This window comes from Octodon degus, unplaced genomic scaffold (genome assembly GCF_000260255.1).
Source record: "Octodon degus isolate 3935 unplaced genomic scaffold, OctDeg1.0 scaffold00084, whole genome shotgun sequence".
NCBI classification, from domain to species: domain Eukaryota; kingdom Metazoa; phylum Chordata; class Mammalia; order Rodentia; family Octodontidae; genus Octodon; species Octodon degus.
Window position 1 is genome coordinate 3702926 of NW_004524660.1, and position 13126 is coordinate 3716051.

Here is a 13126-nt window from a genome sequence, read left to right on the forward strand (position 1 = left end):
GGGCCGCGGGGAACCCCGGGCGGGACGCGAGCGCAGCCCCTTGGGCGCCCGGCCGCGCGCCCCGGAGCCGGCGGGCATGGAGCCCTGGAAGCAGTGCGCGCAGTGGCTGATCCACTGCAAGGTGCTGCCCGCCAACCACCGGGTGACCTGGGACTCGGCGCAGGTGTTCGACCTGGCGCAGACGCTCCGCGATGGGGTCCTGCTCTGCCAGCTGCTCAACAACCTCCGGGCGCGCGCCATCAACCTGAAGGAGATCAACCTGCGGCCGCAGATGTCCCAGGTGAGCGGCGCGGCGGCCCCGGCCCCTGCGCGTCCGGCTAATTTCTTTGTGTGAATGCAAACGTCTAGGTGCGCTCCGCTCGCCCGCCCGCCGCCCGGACCCTGGGCTGGGGACCACTTCAGCTTTGCCTGCCCGGGCTTGGAAAGGCTTCGCTGTCCAGCTGAATGCTTGCCCCGCGCCGGGAGGATTCTGGAAAGGCTTGCAGTGAGGAAGGAAGAAATAAGTTCTCTTAGGGTGCCCTCCACCTACTGTGTGTGTGTGTGTGTGTGTGTGTGTGTGTGTGTGTGTGTTTAGGGCAACAAAGGGAATTAGATCCAGCGCTTGTGTAGTGACAACGACAGCAGATGAAACGAGGTGAGGGCGCAGTTTTGCTTTTAGTTTGTTCTTTGACTTCACATCTTATCCTCACGTTCTCTTGAAAGAGGAACCAGCTCATGAAAAGGACTCTAGGAAGTGGAGGGCGTTCGGTACCGTTATCTGCACCGGAATGACACTGGCCAAAGGAAGGAAGAGGAGCTGGACGGACGCGGGGTGTTCTCCAAGGCCCCCCGACCTTGTGGCCAGCAGGCATGCTGGGTGCTTGTGTTTACGGCGCTCCTCACCCGTGTGAGAAGGAGCTAGGGCAGCCTCTCTCAGGCATGCCAGGAAATGCGAAGTTTCGCTCGAGATTCCGCTTTCTTGTATTTTGTCCCGTGCTTAGTTGGTGTGGTGCAGGCTCGGCTCCTGGCGCTGGAACCTTGCTTGTTTGAGCGTTTTAAAGTAAAAGCAGCTCTGCGAAGCTGTGTGCTCTTGTAGTCAGCTCAGCAGTCACCATGCAGTGGAATAGTGGCTTCTTGGGCTGCTCGGAAAGTTTCTGTTCAGAAAGATGTTACAGCATGATTCAGAGCCTCGTTTTTTTCTTTCACAGTGTGAAAAAATGCTTTCAACTTAAAAGCTAGAGGAAAGTCCTTGTTGTGCCACATTTAAGCACTAAATCCTGTATGATGTAGATCCTCAGTTACTTGGCAACCAGGAGAGTGGCTTTTTAAAAGCAACCAACTTCATACGATTTAATAATTACATAAAGTTATTGCACACAGTCTTATGTGAGTCCTATGTCCTTGTTTCATGAAGGTACCCTGCACTGTAAGTCAGGCCCCTCTTGCCTGTCTTCTGGCTGGGGGGCAGACCCCAGGAGAGAGAGGCATTATGAAGGGTGAGAGCTGTATGTATTCCAGCGCCAGGTAAATTATAATCTCCTGTGACCTGCATCGTGGTGGCTAACTCTCTTGTTCCAATTCTGGATGTTCCTAGCAGACAGTTCGTTATGGTGGGAGTTGCTGTTCTGAACAAGCTTCTGTCTGGAGTTCAGGCAGTTGGTTATGGGTCTCGCAGACTCCTGTTTTCCACCTTAGCCAGGAGCAGGATTATGGTTCTGTGCACCCTTCCCAATACTTCAGTTTCCTGGAACTTTCTGCAGTTGTTCATTAAGTTATTCCCAATAATTGGGTTTCCCAGGGCCACTGAAGATCTCTCTTTTTAACTCTCAAAACTTTAATTGGATGTGAACAGTAGATGAAAGATTTTTCGAAATGTGTTTTGCTTGCTTTTCTCTTAAAATATATTAGATGTAATTTAATCTTCTTGAGGATTAAGGATTGCCATTATAAGCCTCATTAATGAAAATTGAGCATGTTCAATTCTCCAAGCACTCTATTCCCTACTGAGGGTACCGCAGTGAGCATACCAGGATACCTGCCCTGGAGGAGTTATTACACTGCTATCAGATGAACCCCCCTAGACTAGGAGGAGGTAAGTAGGACAGCTAAATGATCTTCTGTAGGTTGCTGTGCTTTGGAGTTCTTAACTCTTCCCAAATCTTGAGCTTTCTAGTTCAGCTGAGTTTTCCTTGTAATGTACTATGAGCAGGTGGGTGCTTCTTTCCAAGAGGAGGCAAGAGCCTGAATATTGAGTTGTCTCCTTTTGTGTCGTGTTTGGTGCTGGGCCACATTGCAGACAGCTAAGGTGGCTGAATAGCTGAGAGCTGGGCAGATAAGTTTGTATTTCATAGGTTGCTATTGAAGCCTTAAATGAGTCTTATTGGATGGTCCCCTAAAATACATCGACATATTTAACGTGCCTGCAGTGCTCAACACACCATTTATGACAACAGAGTCACTTTTGTGCTATCATCAAGTGAAGGGTAAAATATTTTAATGAAAAAATTGAAAATGCAGTTTTGAAAAACTTTACAGGTTCCCTTGGTTGACATCTCTAATAAATCTTTCGTCCTCGTATATGTCTAGGGAAAGGCTGTGGCTGCTTCTGGTTGTGAGACTCCTACCCATCAACTTCTGAGAGGGTACAGGTGGTGGCCTGTCCCTCCGCTGCACCCCTGACAGCCATCCCCTCTGAGGCTGTGCTTCTGGAAGTAGAGCCGTTCCTAGTACCTGCTGCTTATGTGATGTCAGAGTTGTTCTGACCTAGCGTCTACCCTGATTTATTTTGCCGAAGATAATCATTTGAAACAGGCTCTTCCCTTTTAGCTCCTGCTCTTCTGGAGAAAGAACTAACTGGATGCTCTCGTTTCAGAATTTCATTGCATTCCACATGTTAGGAGCAGATCTGCTGATGACAGAACCTTTCATCTATTGATGCTTTGCTCATGGCCTGCCTTTAGTTTTCCCCAAAGAGGCTGTAAAATGACTAGCTTCTTTTCATGTGTTTGTCCATTGAGTGGGATGTTCTTTCATTTTGTGTCAGCCTTCTGCTTTGTTTGCATTAGAAAAATAAATAACCCTGCAAACAATGATTGCTTAATTATAGGTTTGAATTATAGACTCTTGATAAGCTAATTGGGTCTTCCAGATAGAAGTGTAAATGTGATTCCTGGCTGTGGGCCTCCAGTTCCTTGTGGTCTTGTCATCTTGGGTGGATGATCTTTTTCTGTTCAAAAAGAAGTATATTTTTAACACTGATTTAGATTTTGTTTTTATTTATAATGGGTTAAAAAGGTTAACATCACATTTAATTATATTTTAGCATGCGCCTTTTATTATAAAGAATAAAGTGAAATACAATGCTGATGGCCATGGAAAATCGAAGCCGTTTTGTGCCTGTATATATTAGATACATTTATTTTTCATCTGAAATAGTACTGTGGCCAAGGCACAAAGCACACAGAGGATTCTGGCTAGAAGCCTAATGCAAAGGTTGCCCTGGGGTGCCTTGAGGGAGCACAGGGGCTGTTGCCTCACCGTTGTTTGCAGTGGCTGAGAAGGACTCCATCAGAGTCTGTTACTGACCATAGAACTGTCACTGATGGGAAGAGTTTAGTCTCTTTATTTTGAAATTTAAATATTTGGTTTATGCTATGTCTTAGAGTGGTAGTGTTACGTTTGATGAGTTTATTAACCATTATATGCAGTATATGTAAACTTGGAATAGGCTTAAATTATGTTACTCAGGCTTCAAGTGTTCCTTCAGCGGCTGTTTATTTGTGCCTACTATGTGCCAGGCATTATGCCACTAGCTTGAAGCAGTGCAAGGACTGTAGTCCTGCCCCCAAGGGACCTACATGTTAGTGGAGGACATGGAGCACGGAAAGTGCGTGGCTGTGCAGCGGAAGGGGCATGAGGACAGCTGAAGATGTGTAAGGGAGTAGAAAGAAATGCATTGAGATTTAATAGAAGGTAACTTATGCAGTTAATGGAAGGTAGCCAAGAAAGCATTCTCTGACAGGATGACAGGTGAACTAGGCCTACGTAGGGCCCTGAAAGGAGTGAGGCCATATGGGCAAAAGGCATTCCTAGCAGAGGAGACACCAAAGCTGAAGGTCCTGAGGTAACTAGGAGCAGTAGCCTAGAGACACTCATGGGAAAGTGTGGTGGGGAAGAGGTCCAAGGGAAACCTCCAAGGTTTGGAGGCCCTTGTGGGGACTTTGGCTTTCACTCTCAATGAAATGGGAAGCCAGCCAAAGGTTTGAGCAGAGGCTGACCCGACCTGACTTACCTTCCCCACAGGATTGCCCTGTGATACTGTGAGTGCACTGGAGTTACAGGGTTGGAGGCAGCTGGGCCGTGCTGCCATTCAGACCAGAGGCCCACAGCCCGGGCCGAGCAGCAACAGCAGATGGTGAAATAGGAGAGCTCGGAGTGTATTTGGAAGTGCGAGCCCACAGGGTTTTATTGATGGGCTCAGATGAGGGGTATGAGGAAGAGGGGGAGGAGTCAGGAACGAGCTCCTGGAATGGTGGAGTTGCTGTCTACAAAGTGGAGAAGAACAGAGGCAAATAGCTTTGGGGGTGTAAGCGATCAGGAAGGGAGGACCATCTGGTGCTAGTTGTGGCCAGGTAGACATCTAGGCAGAGATGCCAATTGGGCAGTCGGAAAAGTTAGACAGGTAGATGTAGAACTTGGGCTTAATAAGTTATGGATGTTCCTTCAAATCATGAGATTGAATTATGTCATGTAGGAAATAGTGTAGAAGAAGAAGAGGTCTGAGTGAGCTTCGGGCATGCCTGCCATTGAGGGTGGAGGAAGGGGAGTCGAGAGGAAATGATCATGAAGTGTGGAGGAGACTGCATGGGGTGGCTCTAGGGAACCCCTGAGCAGTCTTTCAAGGAGGAGTGATCTGATGTGTCATATGCTGCTGCTGCTGCTGCTGGATCAAGTAAAGTAGGACTTAGGATGGAGTATTGATTTAAGTCACCTACAATTTCTTGGTGACCTTGACAAAGAAAAACTTGATGTGTGGTGGTCAAACATTCTAATTGAGAAGAAGAGAGAATAGAGATGATCAAGACAACAAGTATAGACAGCTCTTTGGGGGTCATTTTGCCATAAAGACAGAATAACGAGGTAGTGGCTAGTAGAAGAAAAGAGGTCAAGAGAAGTTTATTTTCTTATTGTGTAGATTTTTTTATACTTTTAAAAGCACTCTTTTAGATTTAGACAGATTTTTTCCATATTCTCTTGAGTGTGTGTATATATATGTGTGTATATATATGTATATATAGTATGACAATGTATGTAATCAAACATTAGTGACATAAATTTAATATTTTTATTACGCTTTTCTTCTGAATACCATTGTAACTCAGAATTACTGATCTGTATGTTTTCCACACAGTATTGTCCTTTGGACATCTGGTGTGCAGTGGTAGCATTTGTAAAAGAATATGTCACAACTATACCTAGGATTTCTTTCCAACCTCAGTTGAGTTTTGCTGTGATTACTTTTTTTTTTTTTAAGCCTTTGTGTTGGTTACTTTTTTCTACTTGTTGAGACAAAATATTCCACACCCAAAGTTAAAGAAGAAAACGTTTATTTAGCTCCTAGTTTGTGGAGGTTTCAGTCCGTAATGAGCTGGCTCCAAGGCAGGGTGATGTGGCTGAGGGGCAACAGGTCAAGGGGGCAGAAGACAGTAGAAGCAACAGTTGCAAAGGGTGCTGGGAGCAAGCCACTTTCCTCCCCTGCAGTGTAAGCAGATCACTCTCCACTCCAGGAGGCTGTAGCACTCACACCATCTCTGTGGCTTCTCTTGATTACAAGGTGAGAACCCTGGCTCCTTGTTGGGCTAAACTTCTAAACTTCTCAAGTTGACACAAGTCTGTACAATCATCCCTTATCAACTTGGCAACCAGATGCATTTTTTTTGGCAATGATTTCCAGATACAAAGAATTTTTGTTATCATTTTATAATTTGAATGTTATAGCACAGGTTGAACAATCCTTGAAAACCAGTATAAGATCTATCAACCTTGTATTACCTTGGAGCCATAACGTTCCACCCTGGCCCATCAAAGACACACACACATCCCTTTATGCAAAAGTCATTTAGTCCATTTCCTAAGAGTTGCCAGGGCCCTAGCAATTTCAGCATCGCTGGAAAGTCCAAGTCCTATGTCTCCTCCTGATGTAAGGTGAACTCTTAGCTGCGAGCACCTGTACAAATGAATAAAGACTTCCAACCTTCAGTGGCACGAGATAAACATTTTCATCTCAAAAGTTACAAATGGGGATGCAAAGGATTGGGATGAAAGCAAGTCCAAAATCCAGCAGGGCAAACGTTGAGTCCTGGTGTTCCGTGTGCAGCATCTAAGGCAGTCTGGGCCATGTGGGCTCCACAGGGTGTGTGTGGCTCTGACACTGTCTGTGGCACTTGCAGTGGTAGGAGCTGCCATGGCTTCTCTCCTGGGCTCACTTTGCTCCCTCCTTGCAGCTTTCCTTAGATGACCCACATTCTTGGCACCTCCAAACTTCTGGGGTCTCCACTGCACCTTTGGCTTCGCCCTCCCGGCCTCACACACTGCCCTCTCAGGGATACGCTGCTCACTTCCCAGGCCTGCTGAACTCGTAGAGGTAGTCTTCTTCACTTCACAACTCTAGCATTCTTCATTCCCCTAAACTTAGTGCCACGTGGGTGACGCCAGGGTCTGCGGCCAGCTGGAGTGGTAGCCAGACTTTCCTCTTTTCCTCTCCTCTCTCACTGTAGGGGTCTAGTGCCTAGATCACCGGGCACTCTGAACCCAGTTCTAAGGAACGGATCTTCTGTGCTGCCCTCATTCTAGAACTTGGTGCTCTGAGGCTTTCCCCTCAAAGCAAAGTCTTTCACTTTGCAGTTTTGAGGCTGCAAAGTGTGCACACTTGCCGCTTCTTATGATGCCCTCAGCCCATCTTTTCAGTTCTCATGTTTCTCCTCAGCAATCACGATCTCTTCAGCTTTATCTTTACAGTCCAAGGCTTCACAGGAGGTTCCATTCTGGCTAAACTCAGAGTGTTTTACATTGTCCTTCTAGGATCTTTGCTCATGATTGTCAACATAAATTTGGCTAAAAGACCCCAAGAGCGGCCATGTTACAGCCTCAACATTTGACTGTCTTGAAATTTCCTCTGCCAGATTAAGTAGTCTTTTGCCCTTAATCTCAGTCTCAGGCAAAGTCTCTGGACATGAGGGAAATGCAGACAGACCTTCTGGCAAGCCCAGCACACATCCTCTGGGGCCGGCAGCTGGTGCATTCCTTCTGTCCAGCAGAAACCTCTTGAGCCTGGTCTTTACTGGCAGGATTTCTGTCTGCCTTCTGGAGCTCTGAGCTCTGACCAGACTCTCCTATACAGAACAGCTGAAGGAGTTCCAGCTCTGTCTTTTCAGCCAGCATCTCTGAACCTTTCCAGACTCTTCCCACAAGCCATTCCCGAAGGCCCTGGAGCTACATGGTCAGGGATAGTCACAGCAGTGCCCCCATGTTCCCTCTCCCAGATTCAGTCTTTTCTCTCATTATTAAGACAAAACACCCAATACCCAGAGTTAAAGGAGGAAAGGCTCATTTAGCTCGCGATTTGTAGAGGTTTCAGTCCATAGCCAGCTGACACCAAGGCAGGGTGGTGTGGCACAAGGGCAACAGCTTAAGGGGGCAGAAGACAGCAAAACGAGAACAAAAAACGGGGATAGCCTCCTTTTTTCCCTTAAAGTGTAGGCAGGCTGCCCCTCACCCACCTAGGGCAGCTGTAGCCCTCACACCATCTCCGTCCCCTCCCCTTGCACAGGCTCAGGATGTTTGCAAAGTGAGGACCCTGGCCCCTGCCGAGTCCCTTAGCTAAGCTTCTAAACTCAAATTGATTGATACAATGTACCCGCCATTACAGCAATAGAGCAAAATATTTCTGCCATATATAACCACATATTTTAAAGTTTTACCACTTTCAGCACTGTGGTGTTCTGTGTTCCGTTCTCAAACAAAGTGATTGTGTGTGTAGATGACTGAGTTGTAGCAGGAGGAGACAAAAATACTGTCATTGTCCAAAAGGAATTGAGTTTCAGTTCCAGTTTTAGCTAGTTCTTTTTTTCTTTCTTCATCTTTTAAAAAAATATTTATTTATTTATTTGGTACAGGGTCTCGCCACGCAGCTTAGACTCATAGTGATCCTCCTGTCTCGGCCTCCCCAGTGCTGGGATTACAGGCATGCACCACCATGCCTGGTTTCAGTGGCTGGCATGGTGGCATGGCGTGTAGTACTGGGAATTGAACCCTGGTCCTTGTGCTTGCCAGGCAGGTGCTTAGACTGATGAGCTGTCTTCCCAGCCCAGGTAGTCAGTTCTAAATAATGTTATTATTGAGTTTCTCTTTGCAGGAGTCAGTAGCTTCTTCACCATTTGCTAGATTATTTTCGATCATGTGCCACTATAATTTTGTACCAGACACCCAGTGAGGTCTTTTCAGGTTAAGTAGCTCGGCACCTACGAGCTTCTTGAGTGTGGTGCAGGGGCAACAGCTTAAGGGGGCAGAAGACAGCAAGGCAATGAGAACAAAAAACGGGGAAAGCCTCCTTTTTTCCCTTACAGTGTAGGCAGGCTGCCTATTCTTTTGGCACAGTGATTTAGCCTGGCTCTCTGGGAACTGAAGTGCTGCAACTTGATTGTTGAGGTATAATCGCTGTTACACAGTTCCATATTTTCAAGCCATTGAAAAATCTTTACAGTTTTTCATGAATTCTCTTTGACAATTGGCCTTATTGATCATTCCCTTCCTCTTTTTTTTTGAATTTTATTTTTATTTTATTTTAGGGAAGGGTTTCCGGGGTGTTTAGGGTCTCACTACTAGATCGCACTTGTAGTGATCCACCTGTTTACAGCCTCCCAAGAGCTGGGATTACAGACGTGGTGCGCCATCACGCCTAGTCTCAATTGCCATCCCAGTGCGCCCTGGGGCAGGTCAGGCAAGACAGGCCTGGAGCCCGGCCCTTGTGCTTGGCTTTAATCCACTGAGCTATTTGGCCAGCCCATGATCTTCCTCTTGAAACTCTCTCTCCTGGCCTACCACCATATTATCTTCTCCGGCTTCTGATTCTGTTCAGTTTCCTTTGTCAGCTCTTCTTTCTCTAAACATTCCTTAATATCTTAGCATTTTCTCCTCAGTTGTCTTTTCCTTTTTCTTCCTGGTGGTCCTGTGGCTTCCATGGTGTCTGCCTATCACAACGGATACATTAACAGCATGGGTCACCTGGGTTGTGTCCTCACCTCTGGGGTTACAGTCTCTCCATGGTGAAATTCTTGTGGGAAGCTGACTCACAGAAGAGTCTGGACAGGATGGCTGGGGCAGAGCCGAGCAGGAGCAGCACTGAGGAGGCGGCAGAGCCAGGAGGCCAGAGAGGGTCAGAGGAGAACACGGAACATCAGAGCCAGTGATGAGTTAGAGTGTGACCTGAGTGGAATGTTTTTGGGGTGAGCTCAGGGTTCCGGGGGACACATCCAAAGGTGGAGTGAATGTGTTCCGAATGTTGAACTCCTTACTGCCAGTTCATTCTCGGCTTCTCAATTGCAAGCATCGCGTTCTTTCAGGATCCCTTTCTGGCTTATTCTACCAGTCCCTAAAATCCAACTGACTTTTGCAGTCTCACACTACCTCACTGTCTTCCTGGCTTCATTTTCTTCCTCTTCTTCTTAGATACCATAACCACTATTGTTATTGTCTTGTTGTCTTAATTTTCTTGCTCATTCAAGGAAGCTAAACCCAGGTTGGGTCTAGCTTGTCCCTGAGTTCCTGCCTATGGCTGAGCCGATGTCGTGATGGAGGATACCCATGTCACTGTGAACCATCTCACTTCAAATTCACGATCCCCAAGTGCAAGTGGGTGCTATAAGCTACTGACTCAGTTGGTTATGTTTCTCTAGAAGTTCTCAGAGTATGCTCCTGGGACTCCTGGCAGCCCTGGGGATGCTTTGAGGGGTTCTAGAAGGCTAAAAACTTTTTATAGTATTAAGACGTTATCTGCCATACAGCTCTCGTTTTCCTGGAAGTGCATAGTACAGTTTCAGAGGCTACATGGTACTGCTGATGTCGCTGCTGTGACTGACAGTGGCATATGAGCTCGTGTATGCTTCAGAGATTTCTCAGTTGAGAACTCTAATGTCAAATATTGATAGATGCTTAGTGTCCTCTGAAAGCCTTTTCTTTTGGCAGAGGGGGTGGAACTAAACTTAGGTCCTTGCACTTGCCAGGTAGGTGTTGTGCCACGGAGCTGTATCCCTGGCCCTGAAAACCATTTTTTTAAGAATGTACATGGTCCCTGAGGACGAGGGATCATTTGCTGACTCCCAGAAGACTCCTTGGCTCCTTCGCTCTCTCCCCTCATCTCTGTCACCACCTGCTCCATTTTTCTCTCTGCTGATGACCTGGCTTCCTATTCCAGTGAGACTGTACACAAAATCCAATCGGAGAGACGCACCCCCAGCTCCCACCGCCCGTCCTGCACCTTTGCCCACAGACCGCGCCCTCCTCCTGCTGCCCTGGCTGAATTGGGAGTGCTCCTGGCTGTACGCGCCTAGGTCTTGTAGTCTGAGCAACTACTTTGCAGACAACAATACCCAAGATGCTAACCATTGTTAATCTCCAGCTATCTTGTCTTGAAATTTTGTATTTTTTTTTTCTCTTTCAAATGAAAGAAAGGGCAGTTTCCTCTTTACTCTCTGCTCCACGGAGTCCTGTGTCATCAGTCCGTGGTCCTGTACTCATTTGCATGTCCCTGTTCTGTGTTTTCCTCACTTGAGTGCAGGGCACATTTTCAGGGTGGCCAGCACAGAGACCATCAGCTCAGTGCTGATGGACGGCGTTTGACCCAACCTCCCGGGGAGGTTGTCAGGCAGCTTCCTTGCGACTGTTTAGTGGTTCCCTGTGAACCACAGTTACTCTGCACACACGAGGACATCCTGCAGGGGGCCACTGTCTGGCCCCTTATCTCGCCAAGCTGCCCGCATCGCGCGCTCTTGACCTTTCCGTGGTTCTTGAGTGAGCCGAGCTGGCGAGTGCCCCTGCGCTGGCGTGGGCCTTCTTCCCGGAGAGTCCTCCTCACACGCGTGCTTCGCAGTGCTGCTCCGGAGTCACCGCCTGGGGTCTTCCTTGATTGTTCTTCCTGGAGTGGCTGACTGCACGACTTTGTGCCTCACTCTGGGGTGCTTAGGTGGGGGTGACATCCCTTTCCCTGTTTCATTTCTTCCCCTTCCTTTCTGGCTTTCTCCTTTCCAGACTGCGACTTGCTCAAGGCTGCTGTGGGCTGGCTCGCTGATGCCCAGCTCTAGTAGCTGACACAGGAACTCAAACATGGCCGACATTCATAAGTAGGCGTAGGCTTCCAGGCTGGATGAAGATGATGACTCTGTTTACTACTTTTTCCAAGATAGCTATATAAACTTGAAAAATAAGACAGGTGCATGCCACTGTGTGAGTCATCAAAACCCCCAAATACCTGTCCGTTAAGTACCATTACTAATATCAGCATATACAGTACCACTTAGTGACCGAGTGAATTTCAGAGCGTGACCGACCCTGTCCTTCAGCTTTCTTGTTTCTCAAACAGACCTATTCAGAGCGTGTAACACCTGGAGCTGAGGACTAAGGGATTAATTAGCTCTGTGAATGGCACGCAGGTGCCCAGTAGATGCTGTTTTTACTGTAGCTATTTGTGCTGCTTTTGTGAAAGGATACAGGTGGCATTCATGGTACCTCCTGGGCGTGATCTCTTCTGAGTGTCATCATCGCAGAAGGGATCCTCACCTGAAGGACTGGGGTGGCTAGCCTTGAGCACACAGGCCTCAGGCTGTTTGCCTCATTGAAAGCTCTATAAGGTTCGTCATCACCGTGGCAGAGGCTAAGAGGAAGTTTAGTAACTCGTGCTTGGTTTATGGTGGGGCCAAGATCACAGTAGAACATTTAAAGTGAACAGACTTCTAAGCCGGCTGTTGGCACATCTGAAATGAGCTGCGAGGAACTTTCCTTTTTGCCACGGTAGTGTTCTCTTGCAGTCTTCCGTTGGAGGCACGTTCTCCGATTGACTTGATGGCTGTGAATAACACTCCATACTAGTTAGATGTTGAGTTCTAATGTTGGCTCAGGATAGCGAAGCACCATCGGGATGATTGTTATACAGATTTAGCTTGCTCTTCAGAGTAAAATGAGCGATACATTCTTGGTAGGTGTATTGTGAAAAAAGGAAATATAGTCAGGTTAAAAGAAAACCCTAAGCAGTAATGAGAGGCAAAGCAAAAGTGGGTGTAGCTTGCTTTCTGGACCTCTGTGGCCCTTCACCAGTGTGCCTTGGTGACAGCTGGTTAATACTCTTGTGGAGTTGGGAGCCTTCGCATTTCTCAGGGAAGCGGGAATTACCAGTATTTTAACTGGCATAATTTTGAAATAGTCCACCCCCTCTGCACTTCTGTCCGTGTTGTAAGTCTTCTAGTTAGTTCAGAGATACCCATTATTGGTTATTACTTGCAGTATTCTTATATGACCTACCCCAGCAGAGAACCTCCCTAATTTTAAGGCCAATCAAAGGCTTATGCGTGCCTTTGTCCAAACTTGAGCATTAAAGGAACAGATTGTGGTTCTTACTTTTAAATTCCATTATTTAAATTACTTCAGAATTGGGTTTTGTTCTGCTCTCTGCATGTGCTTTCAACATCTATCTGTGTCGCAAGAAGTGTAGTCGACCTTTTGAACTGCTTTCAGAACAGGAAGCCAACAGCATATGCCGCTCACACGGGAGTTCTCGGAAGGGTCAATTAATATGGAATATTTAATGATACACTTGATACTCACCTTCCATGATTTTAAACGTGCCTGTCTAAAAATAGATCTGTAACAGCTGGTCTGAATAAACAAGCATCGTGCTCTTTGAGTCTTTTCCTGGGATGGTAGGGCCAGCGAGGCTTAATGAGATGGAATGGCAGAGGGTCAGGAGACGGGGAGGCCTCGGTTCTGTCCAGCTCTGTGACTGGTGGGTTGGGTGGCCTTAGCAAGTGTCTGTGTCCCCTTTGTGCTTGGAGCAATAGCTGCAGGTATCACAATCTCACATAGGAGGCATTGCTCTTCC

At 47.1% G+C, this 13126-nt stretch overlaps 1 protein-coding gene across 1 annotated transcript in view; it reads left to right on the forward strand.

Annotated features, from left to right (window-relative positions):
- The first annotated feature begins 12 nt into the window (after window positions 1-12).
- The window catches only part of Vav3 (vav guanine nucleotide exchange factor 3), a 347338-nt gene continuing 334224 nt past the window's right edge, over window positions 13-13126 (forward strand). Inside the window, exon 1 of the mRNA XM_023721699.1 lies at window positions 13-280. Within this exon, the coding sequence (XP_023577467.1) occupies window positions 77-280 (204 nt within the window). The 5' untranslated portion in view covers window positions 13-76. The remainder of the gene's footprint in view (window positions 281-13126) is intronic.